We start from the raw sequence: 15,327 nt of genomic DNA on the forward strand, positions 1-15,327 counted from the left end.
AAATGCTTAGTTATAACTAGTTTATAGCTGTATATTTATAATTAATTATTTATGAAAATATTATCTACTTCCAGTTGACAGATTGATAAGCAATTGGTAAGACAATTCCAACGGAAGTGAACGAGATGAAGTCTTTACTTTATTTTTTCCACTGAAAACAATTTTATCAACTATTTTGCGTAAGATCTTATTGAAACCTTGTTCTATAACATTTTCTTACATATATACAAAAAGAAATAAGACAAACACACATAATGTGTCATCTTTACATTTTATTTAGCATATAATTCCTCTAAGTAACAAATCTAATATATAGATACATCATCATGGGAATAACAGTAATCAGTCAGGTATAATTAACCTGTTCAATACCCGATGTAAGGTTGTTAGTTGATATGGTTTTCTCTTGTTACGACCCAACTACTCCTATTGCATAGTAATTTTGGACACTACTTCACTCGACAAGTCCCCAAATGAGAACACAGTTGAACAAAAACGTAATAATATTCCAAATAATAAGGGTGGATGGAAGTAAAAATTACAATAAGAAAAACATTGGTATACTTATAATTTTTTGCATAAGAAGATTCTAAAGTCTCCCCCAAGTGCCCGCTAGCGCCGCTTGGTTAAGAAATAGGTAATCAGCGTGCCCCAACACAATCCTGTACAGAACATGCTTTAATCCATTCTATATCACGCTAACATTGATTGTCGAAGGAAAGTCATGAGTCTATGTTCCGTAATATTTGGCATACGAAATCAATTAAGCGTACCTGAAATTATTGTAGGAACTGATGGCCCCTGTAGGATTTGAACCTGCATCACCCAGCTTCACAGAATGAGATTTTACCCCTGAGATATTCGGTTTACGAATGGCTTTCTATATGACTAAGCAGTAATGACCAATTTCATATTTTTCCTGGTCCTTTTAATGCTGATCGAATTCTATCGATGAAGTTGCACTGTCACAGTTTGTATAAATGACCTAACAACCCTTGCATTCCGGTTAGATCTTAAATGGTTGGAGGCAGCCGGCAGGAATTAAACTCTGTTAAATTCTTCGGCAAGACCTACTTATAAAGTTGAGGAGTCTAATGCTCTCTGGCGTCATCCAGCTTCGTAATCTGAGACATTTACTGCTAACAGCTATTTAAATCCAAATAAGGTATGATGGAGTTGAAATATTCAATCCAATGTGCAAAAGCTTTCGACTACTGTAAACACAAAATCATAAGATTACCCAGCTTCAGGTCATGTCACGATAATAATGTTGTTTGTAACTGCTTTTATTAAGTATATATTTCATGTATTTGACATTGTGATCAACACTACTAATTGTATTATGCAATTGTCTTAATAAACTAAAGAAAGCTTAAGGCTGAAATGTTCAACTCTATGATATTTTACCATTTGTCAAAAGCTGTATGATTTAATGCCAGGACTATAATTAATGAATGAACCAATCATATTTAAGATTGAGACTCCTGAACTTAGGCGGGAAATTCACTCTTCCATATGGCTTAATAACATTTTGGCATGATAGCTGATGTCAATTGCGTTGATAACACTGACTTTAACTTCCTGTACTAATATCCCTCACATCGATTTATAACTCTCTTTTAAACACAGTAAGTTATTGAAGCTTCTCAAGGTCAATTTAATATTACTCCAGAAGGGTGGTCCATAAAATATAGTCTCGCCCGAAGCACAAACACATACAATATATTAACACGATTATTCACATTGGCAAACAATGTAACAAGTGAAAAATTACCCAACCAATATATATATATATATATATATATATATATATATATATATATATATATATATATATATATATATATATATATATATATATATATATATATATATATAGAAAAACAAATCCATCCTATTGGAAAAGACAACAGTGAAGAGAAAAACAAAAAAAGCAAACTAGATCATATAACTTACATCTTGCCACTGTGAAACGTGATCACGGGGAGTAGGAGTTGATGAAGAATAATCTGTACTATTAGTAGTGTTATTATTACTGTTATGATTATTATGTGGAACACCACGAGCACTATTCAAAATACCAGTGGTAACATTACTGCTATTTGATGTGATTTGTGAAGGATTCCATGAATATATAGGTGTGGAGCTTGAATTACTACTTGTATTAACTAATTGTGTTGACTGATGAAGGAATCGACTTGTAGGCTGAATAAAATAAAGGAAGAGATTAAGCATTAATCGGGAAAAAAGATAAAACGACGTAAGTATATTTATATAATCGAATGAATAGTGCAGGAATATGATTCGTGTGTATATGGTTGCATTTTTTATATCCACCGATTTCTAAGCTTTCATTTGATTTATGAATCGTTGTCATACGCCTCATTGTTCCAGATTAATCATAAATTAACTGTCAAATTGGTAACTAGAAAGTCACCGGTTCCGTTTTTCAATATAGGTAAATTAATCGATAATCAAACATGAGACAGAAGGAGAGAGAGTACTTTCCTATCATTACGCCCCAACCACACGGGAACTCATATAATCTAAAAAATCTGCTTTATAAACAACATGACATATACAGTTAGGGATAATAATCATAACAATATAGTGCCAGCCCTGAACCATAGATTTCAGCATTTAAGTGAACGAAGAAGTCTGCGAATAGTCTTATCCATAAAAAACATACACATATATGTGATATAAACAACCGATGACATTGTATGAATTGGTGTTTTATCTACTTTGATGTATAATAATAGTACCTGGATTCAGAATAACTTGAAAGAGTTACAGGAGGAGTGAGATAATTTGACTTTTAATTTGAGCCTTATTGTGATAAAGTTAGATTAGCCTAGTTGTAGTTCGTATGCTGATAATAACAATCAGTGACTGAACACGCTGAGTAACATGTCTCAGAATTATTCACAATCGGGTAGAGACAAATCCACAATTTTACTTAATCTAGCTTCTCAGTTTCAGTATTCCTCAATATATTTGTCATGTCGTTTTGAAATGTAAGGTAGTAATAAGATTCTGCTTTGTACAAATGTATCACCCTAAGAATAATCAAAAGCTTATAATTGAAATCTACTTGTTGGAAATAACGATGGTATATTAATCGAATAATATCCGTACAAATGACATATTAAAATTTGGAGAGTTATAATGATGAATTGACGATAAAAAAAGCAGTCAATTGAATTCGAATGATTACACAATATACTTTATATATTTATCAAATATACTATATGCTTGTCGTATGATTGCAGTGAAACCTATCTGAACGTACGATTCAATCTCTAAGAAGGTCAAGTTTCAAGTAACAAGCAGTGTATTGAATGGTAGGTAAAACTTTTAGACAATGATGAAACTTTGAAAATAGTACACTTCACTCTATTCAACAAGTTATCACTGCCACTAGTTAAGTGTTAGAAGTGGCGAGATAATTTATTAGATGTTACTCGAAAAACGATGTGTGTGAATAGTTTGAAGCATCTGTCCCTTATAACTAAAAACATGCTCCCAGGTAAAAAAAAAAAGTTCCCTAATAGTCAAGTCTACTTTTTTTGGGCACCTTACAAGGTGGAGTATCTGTTCACGGTGTAGGACACCCAAGTAAAACTAACTCTGACAGTATTTTATCTAAGATTGTTATAGTTCTTATTACTTTGTCAACCCCTAATAAATATTAGATTCTGACTATAACCATCTATATCTGATTCCATGCAATTTTTTCCGAATATCTCAATAGCACGTTAGTGGCTCAAGTGTAAGAAATGATATTCCTTGATTCTGATTAAATGACTGTTAGTGATGGAATAATCATTAGCAGACTCACGTTGAAGCTAATAAAGCGACAAGACACTTGATGCAGAACCAAACAAACAAAATTTCAGTAGTATGAAATAATCGTTGAAAATCGAGTAAGGCTTAAGAATCGGTAATCACTGAGATCATACATTTTAGGATTTCATTATTCTCTTCAAAAACATTTCTGGTTAAAAATATTGTTTTCTTATGGCGTTATATCTCAGTCAAAGATTACAGTTTTTTTAAACGACATATTTTACACTCTCCTACCATTTCATTCAAATGACAATTATTATTTACCATTAAATAGAATAACAGTAGGCGGTTCGACCGTATTAGCAGCTACCTAACTTGATAAGACAGTCGGAGTTGTATATCCTGAAGATTGGAATGGGGTATATTGGCTAAAATACTTACTCTTTTAAATCCTATCATGATAAACGGGTTGGCTGGAGAGCGGTAGGACTACAAGAATCAACCTAAGGTTTATGGACGAAGTTTTACTGTAGGCTGAACTGGGTTGTGACAGGTGTTTCCCTCAGACAACCAGCATCTGAAGAGATTCTGTCTTTCAAAAAGAAGGTAGACGATCGAAAAGAATAGGCCTTAAATATAGCACACCTCACCATAACACATGGATCCCAGTTCTCAACTATATGGCTTTATAAGCGCGGGGCAAACACATCAAGAACAACACGCCAGAAGACTGAATGAGTGTGACTAGTGTAAAGCAGTTATCCCATTGAATGTAGAAACTAAAACCACCACTAATCAAGATTCTTTTCCAATCGATTCACATAGTCTTCTTAAATATGACCATCTGAGAAGTGAGAACCGCTCAGATACTACTTCTAAAAATACTTAAGCTCAATTTTTTCATCTCAACGGGTCGATAAAATGTAGCAGCTTGAGTTGGTACATATGTATACCAGGTCCTATGTTTTATATGACTGACTATTAGTCGGACAGAAAAAAACGACCACTTTAACATCATTACTGTATCGTTAATACCCCAACTGGAATCTCATTAAGTTTACTGGTGATTCTAAGCCCAAGTAAATAAAAAAGGTTGGATATGGGGGTTAGCAATTTCATCCTGTAAAAAAAATAAATCATTTTTTTAAAAAGATCGTTAACCAGGGCAAAAAAAACTATTCAAACCAACCTATTCAATATTATTTAGATTAATTTTAAAGAAAAAGGGCTTTAATCACATTCAATGACCTATTTTGTGTGATAAACATTCGAGGTGAAATACAGAATCCAAAATACTATTTACATCAAAGTAATTGACACATTTTCCATCCTAATAATAATAATAATAATAATAATAATAATAATAATAATAATAATAATAATAATAATAAGTTTACTTTTTATTTACAAAAACTCATAAAAGAAAATATATTTCTAATTGTTCTTCTCATTTAAGTTAAGTCAATTCTCTTGTTTTTCCTCATACTCTTTAAAGTGTTCATCTATGAGTGATTTATTTAACATTATATGTATAATCATGTGTTTATTAAAGAAAAGAAAAGATCTCAACTAAATGGAAAGAATAAAGAGGATAGCATGTTGATTGATGTACAGTTGCGATGTAGAGTTTGTATATGAATGTGAATTTTATTTATTTAATTCTACGTTCAACGAATTTATCAAATATAGTCTTGAGGTATACCGTGTATCATGGAGTTAGGTAACTAATTGATACCTAAGTTATAGAGAACAAGATTTGAACTAAAAATCTAGTCTGTTTGAAAGTTGACAACTTTCATCAAGAATTCATAGATGAGGTTAAATGCGATGGGTATGAAAAAGAGGATAGTGATCAACCTCGATTTATAGACAATCAAAGAACTAATTCATAACTGTGCATTGAGAAGTCAGTTATTATTTATTATGAATAAGTTGATTGTTGGGTATCATCATCAGCAGTTAGTTAATTAGGTATGATCAACGAGAAAGGACCACACCATCTCAGCAGATGAAATGAATATCCATAGAGTAGAAAAATTATTAGGATCAATGATAAGTACGAAATAATATTAAAAATCAAGATGATCGAGTGAATGGACCTCTATCACTGTGGTCGACTTTCACCGATATCACCCAGTACCTCCAATCATCAATCCACATTATCTAACAGTAGTAGTAGTAGTTTGTACCTACGAACAGTCAGTGATATGATTGATTAATGACATGACATACGTCTCAATTATCATAGTCAATAAAATATAATAGCCTTAATCGATTTCAGATTTACATCTAGTACTCTAAGTTTAACTTACATATTACTCACTTGGTCGTCCCACTGTACGTGTGTTATGTTTTGAAAAAAAACCATAATCAGTCGCTAGCGAACTACGAATGTACCGTACCCCACCACGGTTCAGAGTCATCATTTAAATAAGACAGAACTAAAGAGAAGTATCTGAAACCTTGTTTGGGAGACGAACATTTCGCTAGTGCCAAAATTGATAAAAATCCGAAAAAACCAACTCATCAGGATTGATGAAACTTCCAAGATAAATCCGTATCATCAGTTTAAGCGTTGACACAGATCAGTCCTTGAAGTAGGAGTTTAAATGTAAAATGGCGGAAATTCATCTCAAATATTATTGCATAACTGGTTTAAATAGATCTAAAACCAACATTTTATTAATTCCCATTGAACAACACAATATTATCTACGTACTTTAGATTAATAAGTGCATTCTTCCTGGTAAGAGATCAATCCTTAGAACACTACTGAATAGCCAATATCGAATGAAAAAAGAGATGAATTTCGATTTTAAAATATAACATTTAAAATAGGAACATATATGACCCTGGAACCTTAAACAATAAAGTTGAATGAATAGGTAAAAGAGAGGTTTTCTAAGAAATCTAGTGTATAACACATATATTTACCATGTAATATACAATGTCATTATTTTGACCTAATTTGCAAACAGTTAAATATGTCTGAATATTTTGATATTATGAATGGTTATTTTATTGAGAAGAAATGTACTGAATGTCATATAAGTTAATGAATTACACTTGTAAATGTATAAAATGCTCTTTGAGAAATAGAACGTATCACTAAATTGTCAGTCCTAGAAGTTATAATGAAAATATCCTAATTATGGGGTTGGATAAATGTTGATTAATAAATTGATTTTTGAGACTTCAAATAAAATGAAATTAATTATATGTAATCCTTTTATGATTTAAAAGGATTATACATAATTAATTTTATTTTGTGATTTGCCCCCAAATGCCCTCGTACTGCCAAGAGTGGGGAGAGTCAACTCTGCCTCTCGAAATCCTCTCACATGGTCACGCGTATATAGCCTCCACCAACTGCCTTCTCATGGCGGGGTGTTGTTTACGAAATTGAGAGGACGAAAAGTGAATATCCGGTGCTTTGACCGTATTGGTCGACACGGAGAGTTTACCTAGGGGAGTTGGAAAACCCTGATTCCAAACCAATGGTGCACATGGACTCCAGTAAATTGAGGACACAAATGGCGTATGAACCAATCATTGGTCACCGGCTACCATGGGACTGCATTTCCTCACGATGCTCCACTGCATTGTGGATCAGACCTTTAGGTCGAAGACTCGAAGTGTGGACCCCTAAGTAAACCACTTGCTTCGGTTTGGGCACCCAGGCAGCATCACAGTCCTCACACAAATCAAATGAGATTTGTGTGGCGCATATGTATCTGGTGCCCCTTTGTACTAGTACTTATGTGTTCAAATAAATAACAATTTATGATTTGGCTTATTGAAATATAAAATACATCTTTTCAGATTAATAGTTCTTGTTTATACCGAGTTCAGGTCAAATAGGGTTGGAGACGGGTTTTTTTTAGTATTTAAAAAATCCAGCTATACTTTATAAATTTGACATTATTCTACAATTTGTTAACCAATATGGTTGGTTAGAAAACACTGGATTTTAACAGTTTTTATTAGAATGAAGAATGAGTTATAAAAATGGATATCTGTGATAAATACCATTAAAAATTGACATTTTTATTGAACATTTGACATAAGCTTTAAGTCGACTGATTAATAGTGTTTGAGTAAAAAGCATACAAAAAGCTGATATACTTCTATCACAAGACATAATAGAAAGTATCAGATGACGTAAGAGATTGTGCAATACGCTAAAGTTTATGAAATGTAATAATTACCCTTTGAATAATCCCTTTAACATCATTTTCATTTTGAAAACTGGTAGCATTGGTACCACTAGTAGTATTAAAGAATTTATTTGTATTTGTATAAGAAGATGGTGAATATTCTGATCGTCCAGAATTATTAGTAGTATACGATGAATTCTGATCTGACATACGACGTTCAAAAATATCTGATACAGCAGAAAATGATTTACTGGATAGTACTCGTTCAGGTGGATTACGTTCACGAATATGACGACGTTCACGAACTCCTCCTGATGTTGTATAATCAGTTTTATTCTCTGACGTAGGACCTTTTTACACACGAAAAAAACAAGAAAAAATTATTTTCATGATAGATGTATTATTCATTTTGTATGTAACTGATGTTGCACAATTAAATTATATTTGTCAACCTAAAGAGGTTACCGGATTATTTATTAGGTAACTTAGTGGCGGATTCGATTTATGCCAACAATGGTACGTCCTTTACTTGGTTATAGCAGAATACGATATACAACTAATGGCACTCGAAACTCCACAATTGCAGATCAGAAGATGGAAGAAACATGATAAGTGATTATTGGGTAAAAATCGAAAATGTCCCCATTCAAAAACAAAAAAGAACAGTAACCCGATTCACTTATTATCATATGTTCTATAGCTGAAAAACTCACATGATAATACATATTATGACAAGACCATAAGTCATGATAAATGAGGAATCACAATACATGCATAACTAAGTTATTTGCAGTAGAAAGTTGATAAAGGGGTCAGTAAGTCAGTTAGTCGGCCATGCGAAACATAGAACCTCGGACAACAGTTCAGGTAACAAGTATATAATTAACTAACTGTAATGCGTCAATGGTATTGCATACGTCAACAATTAATAAGTTGAATGACGTTTTACTATTAGGGTGAAATAAATATACCACAAACGAAAAATTTAACGTATAAACAATATGTATGCATTAATTCACCGTGGAATAGTTCCAAAAGGTTCATCTTTTCCGATTATTCATCAATATTTAACAACTAAATATCGATTTACAGATATGCTTGATTTTGAACTACACTGTTTATACGATAAATTACAAATGATACTATTCAGTTTCATAGAATAAATCAGATACGGTGATGAGTTCGAATCTGAAACTTATTACTGACTAAAAGTGGAATGCCTTAATTAATATAATCCATTATTCTAATACATTTATTTATGATTGTTATTCTCGACAATTTAGTAAATAAAAACATGTATATAACTAATTAATGATGATTGAAAACAAATTCACAAACAATTCCCATATGACTATTATTTATTGAAAATATAATAGATATTATTTAAAGGTAAACAGTTTTGATGTTCATCTGGTTGTACTAATGAGGTATGGCAAATTGGACCGATGCATATATGTGCCTAGTCTTACGTTGTAGCTGATTAACTGACTGAGTGAAACAGTTTCAAAACAGAAAACAAATAATCAATCTTTATTTTTTTTTAGTAAAGATTCTTATGATTAATGAAAAATCCATTAGACATGAAATATGTTCACATGGTATTTAACAATCAAAAAGTGACAAACGATTAAAATGGAGTCAGTAAGTGAATGAATAAATAAATAAAGTGAAACACAAACAAGGGTCGCATTCCTACAATTGAAGAACATATGGAACTCAAAACAACTTTCAACCAATATCAAAGTTAGAATCTTCAATACGAACATCAAGGCAGTTCTACTGTACGGAGCTGAAACTTGAAGGAATACTACAACCATCATCAAGAAGGCACAAGTTTTTATAAATAGTTGTCTACGCATGATAATCAACATCCATTGGCCGGATACCATCATAACAGCCTACTGTGGGAGAGAACAAATCAACTTCTAGCTGAAGAGGAAATTAGGAAAGGACAATGAAAATGGACAGGGACATACATTACGCAAATCATCAAACGGCATCACGAGGCGAGCCCCAACTTAGAATCCTGAAGGGAAACGGAAAAGAGGAAGGCCAAAGAACACTTTACATCGGGAAATAGAATCAGATATGAAAAGGATGAATAACAACTGGGAGGAGCTGGAAAGGATTGCCCGGGACAGGGTTGGATGGAGAATGCTAGTGAGCGGCCTATGCTCCTTCAAGAAAAGTAACAGGCGTAAGTAAGTAATAACACAAACAGTTAGAAACCCGATATAATTAATTAATATCAATATAACAACAATAAAAGAAACATTAATCAGAAAGAAAAATATATGAAATTATAAACATTATTAAACAATAAAATACTACTAACTAGTAGCTATAACAACAATGTTAATAGTGAATATCACTTTTGAAATCATCTTAACAATAACAATAATAAAATAGCAAAGACAACGAAGAAAAAAGAGGAATAATACACTTGAATCACTTATCATCATGATTCAGTTTGATAAAGTTATTCAGTTACCGTTGAGAATAAATATTTAATAAATTAAAAAGAGACGAGACCTGGAGAACAACTAAAGAGAATAACACGTCAAAGAGATTATTTTCTCGAAGACAAGCCTAGTTGACCTGATAAATACGCACTCTAAAAGTTTATTTGCTATATATATATATATATATATATATATATATATAGAGAGAGAGAGAGAGAGTATATAGATATAAGTAGAATAGATGATAATATTAATATTAATTGTATGTTCTAAGCTTCGCTCTGTAGATACATAATTAATGTAGTTGTGTGCATATCCATAATACCTAAGGTCTACTAATACCATCATTAATAATCCATCTCCAAACAGTGATACAATTCACGACTGTAATATTTTGAATGTGGTGATAACCAATAGAGTAAAATACAGACGAAGTGTGCTTTTTTTAAAAGATATTTAGGACTTGTCAATTGTATGTATGTACTTAACTGTATCTCAGTGTCGTTGTTTTATACTACGAAATAAAACGTAACACCTATTGATTTTAAATACGAAGAAAGCAAACTTCATTAATATACTTAATTAGAACAATTTACTCGTAAGCCTATTGTAGTCAACGTAGAGTCTGACACGTTCATACGCTATAGCCCAAGTCGTCATACCACTCTAAAACAAACATCGAATTAATGTAGTAACAATGAGATAGTGAGAAAAATCTAACGAAAAAGTGGAGAGATATGTATTCAGGTGTTATATCCTTGATCTATCTACCCAGTAAAAACAAGAGAGGACTTGTGTCAATCTAGATTAAGGCCTTGACACGACAGGGTAATTGGTTTAATCTTGAGTCCAGAACTGAGTGAGTCCGAAATGAGACTAACGGCCTTGAGCAGAGAGAGGAAAACTATTGTACTATTTTTTTGGTTGACAAGGGAGAGATGAGCCAACTGGGACACCATTCAATCTATTCCTGATTTTCAATTCAGATTAGTGTACAAAGATAAATGGATAAATGAATGATTAACACGATCACAACGTACAAAACAATTAGAAAAATTTAATCATGTCCTAACTGAGCACTAAGATGAAAAAATAGAATACCAAGTTTTACGCTTAAATTACAGTAGCTTCGGAACAGTTTGTTTTCTCTGAGTTGGCTCGAGTGAAAACATAACCAAACATTAATCAATCGGAGATTTCGACACTAACATATGGACAACGAATGTCAGTGATGCTAATTAAACAATCTTACTTGGTATAAGGTTTTTATTAAATATGTTAAATAAATAAATGACTGGAAACTCCTAGGCCCTCAATATTTAGTTACTAAATTTGTACATTGACTTGAAACCAACTGTTATGGATCATACTCCACATTTAAATAATCATCTACAGATTTAATAATTAGAAATACATTAGATAATCATAAGTTGATTTATGATTAGAAAATAACATATTTGATAATTTGCATCAGAAATTAAATGACATTATACGCAACATTTTCAACGTTCAATTTGTTTATTGTCTCCAGTACTTTCGTCCACTTTTCCGTCTATTTATCAAATGAATACTGCATATTGAAGAGTGTTTTTCATCAAAGATCTCATTTCGAGTCTTTAGAAGTATCCTCCTACAACTATCTGCTAGGATCATCTATCTCTGTGTAGTAAAGACCATCCACACCGGAGGAAAAACATAAATACAGTGAAAGTTAGAGTTTGAAATTAAGATTGTGCTCTAACATGAAGCCTCTACCTGCTGAATGAGCGAAAAATAACTGAAAGTTCTGGGTACAATCTACTTATTAGAAGTTAAAAACTTTGCGGATATTAAACTGCGAAATGCATTTTTAAAAACCAGCGTGCAGAGTAACAGTAATAATTAACAAATAATATCACGTTGTTCTAAATAGACAGAAACAGATCAGGTTCTTGTCTCGTTAAAAAGGTACAGACACTCGATAGATGACGTGAGAATGCACTAAGTTTCACACATTTTTAATCTACACAGATTAATAGTCAGATTCCGAATGAATAAATAAATAGCACTGAATAGTACTTGATACCAATTAGTTACTAATTTAATACCTAAATCCAATTTATAAATATCATACAATTCAACTGTTACAACCAACAATTTTAATTAATTTATTGAGTTGTATTATCACTCTTGCTTAATAAATCTAATCAGTGTCGCATACTTAATAGATAATGTCTTTGTACGGCCGCTGATACGTATTCAGGTATTTTAAGGGAAATCATAGAGGATTCATGATCAGAGAGTAAATGGTTATGATTTCGAACTATTGTTCACTTTATCCTATCCATTTCATGAATATATTCATGTATATATACGATCTATGAATCATTGTGATAATTGTTAGTAGGCGGTTTAATCAGCCTAGTTACTGTAATACTAAATTCAGATTTCATTGATTCATTATTCATATTTAACTCTGTATAAGTCATACAATATATTGTATTTGTTCGATGATGAAACAACTGTCCAATGCTTCAGTTGATATATACATCAAGATTAGTTTAGTAAAACAATTACTATCCCAACTAACTGTGTGATTACTAATAACAAATGTTTTTTTAATATAAAAAGATGTAATAATAATAATAATAATAATAATAATAATTCATATTACATTAATTAAAACAAAAGTAATGTTTATTTGTTTGTGTTTCAGTTACTAATTAATGTATTAAGCCAGAACAATTCGTGTATTACACACACACATATAGATATATATATACATAAACACATGATTCGCACTTCTTGACCTAGTGAAATAAAGTGAATAGGTGGTAATTGGTTATATAAAGAATGAATAAAAGTAAAATAGTGCATTGATTTGATGCAATTTCTCTAAATGGCTCTATAACAAATAAAGAGGTATTCATAGCAGACAATTAATCGAACTTACGTAAGTGGATAACATCAAACAAAGTCAATTACTAAGTTGTTTTTTTTGGGGGGGGGGAGTGGGTGATTTACATCATAAATTCATTTTTAGTTAGATACAACCATTGAAAAAATAGAAGTCAGTGAACAGCGGTTTGATCTAAAGTATCGAACTGCCTAGCAATGAACACTCAAAATATTTAGTCTACTAGAAATTAAACATAGAAGATTTAGGTCTCGCGATGAGTGAAAGTTAACTGTGAATTACTAAGTTGGAATCAATTAATTGGTATTTATAAATTCAATCAATATACCATATTGCAGAATCATCATTAACTTAGCTTGATTAATTCTACAAACTTAAGAAATTACATGTATGCAAAAGCAAACCTTACTAGCTATCAGTAAGGATTATACATTGGTGAGTACAAAAAGAAACCCAGCTTATATGAGTAGTGTATTTGTTTACCCAACTAGGTAACTTGTTGTAATGAATGGATTACTATCATTATTATTATTACCTGATTTAAACCTTTTTCAAAGTATAAGTTCTATAGGTATTCACTAGTTAAGTTTCTTACGTAAAAAATATTTTAACAACTCTGTTGAATTTTATGCTGCAGATGTGCGACGCAATAATTTCACTGAGTAATTTAAATATATATACTAGTATAAGAAGAATTTGTGCAAATTGTGGGATTTTCACAGCTGAAATCTGAGATGCAAGACAGTGAATCCGCACTGTTGAGGAATCCCACACTACAACAAAACAGTCGTGTAATGATTTTAGGTTTGCAATGAAGATTTAACTGAGAGCAGTTCGTGATTTAGACTATAAACTACAATTATAAATAACCTACACAGTTCTATTGGTAAACATTTGTAGTTTCTTGTCGTTGATTTTAAGGACTGTAAGCAATTAAACTATATTGGTAAATTCGTATCGTAAGCAGATTAATTTGGCACTGCCAATTATTTATAAGCTTTTATTAAAAATTGATAGTGACTGGTAGTAGAATACAGGACACCAGTTTCAACCGATTTAGAACTCACTAGATGGATATAGCTATACCTCAATGATGACATTCTCACCAAATTCAGTAGCCCAATGGATAACGCGTTCAGCGTTTCCAGCGAAAAAGGGATTACGTTAGTCTCAGTGTGAATACTAACAACATATGCATATATATAGCCGACGAACCCCAAATAAGACAAAACGCATGTCTTAGATTCAACTATAAACCAGCAATCAACTTTAAGAAAAGATATTATAGTTCGGTTTAGCCATAGGTTACATGCGCTTTACACTTTGAAAATGTATACAACACATTATAAATTTAAATATTCCTCTTTTATTCCAAGTTACCACATTATTTTCAGAAATATGATAAACTTACTATGCTCTACAGATCGTACTTGTGAAATATAAGCTGACCGTCGTGCATTACCATCATATGTAGAAGAATTCATGTTTGTTTCACCTGAGAAGTTAACATGACGACCAGTTGAAGCCTTCAACGACAACAACAGCAACAAAAAGAAACAAATGAAAGAAATATGAATTTATTTGGATAGAAAATCATTGATAAGGAATTTCGGTATGATAATGTAATCATAACTGACAGATATTGTCTTATCAGTAGAAAAAAAAATATTGAAAAACCAAATTGTCTTGCATTATTAAAAAGTTACACTTTTCTGCTCATTAGATATCAAAAATTATTTACGATGAAACCAAAAAAAAAGTTTTTGTACACTTAGAGATCAGTTTTTTTTAATCAGAGATTAACCTTAAATATATAATCAATGAAAATGAAAGAGAGAAAGAATACTAGACAACTATTTCGATAAGTGATATTCCCCCGGATAAGGAATAAGTTGGAAAAGTGCTAATGGGTGGAATTGGGATTGGAATTAAGACATTATTACATGAAATGGTATGTGTAAACTACCAATGGTTGAAAAATCAGATAATTATCATAATCAATAGTAAGAGATTATGAATGATA

General features: G+C 31.7%; 1 protein-coding gene across 2 annotated transcripts in view; it reads right to left on the reverse strand.

Annotated features, from left to right (window-relative positions):
- The window catches only part of MEL-11_1 (Protein phosphatase 1, regulatory subunit), a 70,939-nt gene that overhangs the window by 17,974 nt on the left and 37,638 nt on the right, over positions 1–15,327 (reverse strand). Inside the window, exons 11-13 of one of the 2 annotated variants that reach the window (XM_051217397.1) lie at positions 14,716–14,830; positions 7,998–8,296; positions 1,957–2,205 (exon numbers count right to left, since the gene is read on the reverse strand). In XM_051217397.1, the coding sequence (XP_051064792.1) occupies positions 1,957–2,205; positions 7,998–8,296; positions 14,716–14,830 (663 nt within the window). Of the gene's footprint in view, positions 1–1,956; positions 2,206–7,997; positions 8,297–13,090; positions 13,198–14,715; positions 14,831–15,327 lie in introns of those variants that run through there. The other variant, XM_051217398.1, reaches the window with a different exon arrangement.

This window comes from Schistosoma haematobium, chromosome 5 (genome assembly GCF_000699445.3).
Source record: "Schistosoma haematobium chromosome 5, whole genome shotgun sequence".
Taxonomy (NCBI): domain Eukaryota; kingdom Metazoa; phylum Platyhelminthes; class Trematoda; order Strigeidida; family Schistosomatidae; genus Schistosoma; species Schistosoma haematobium.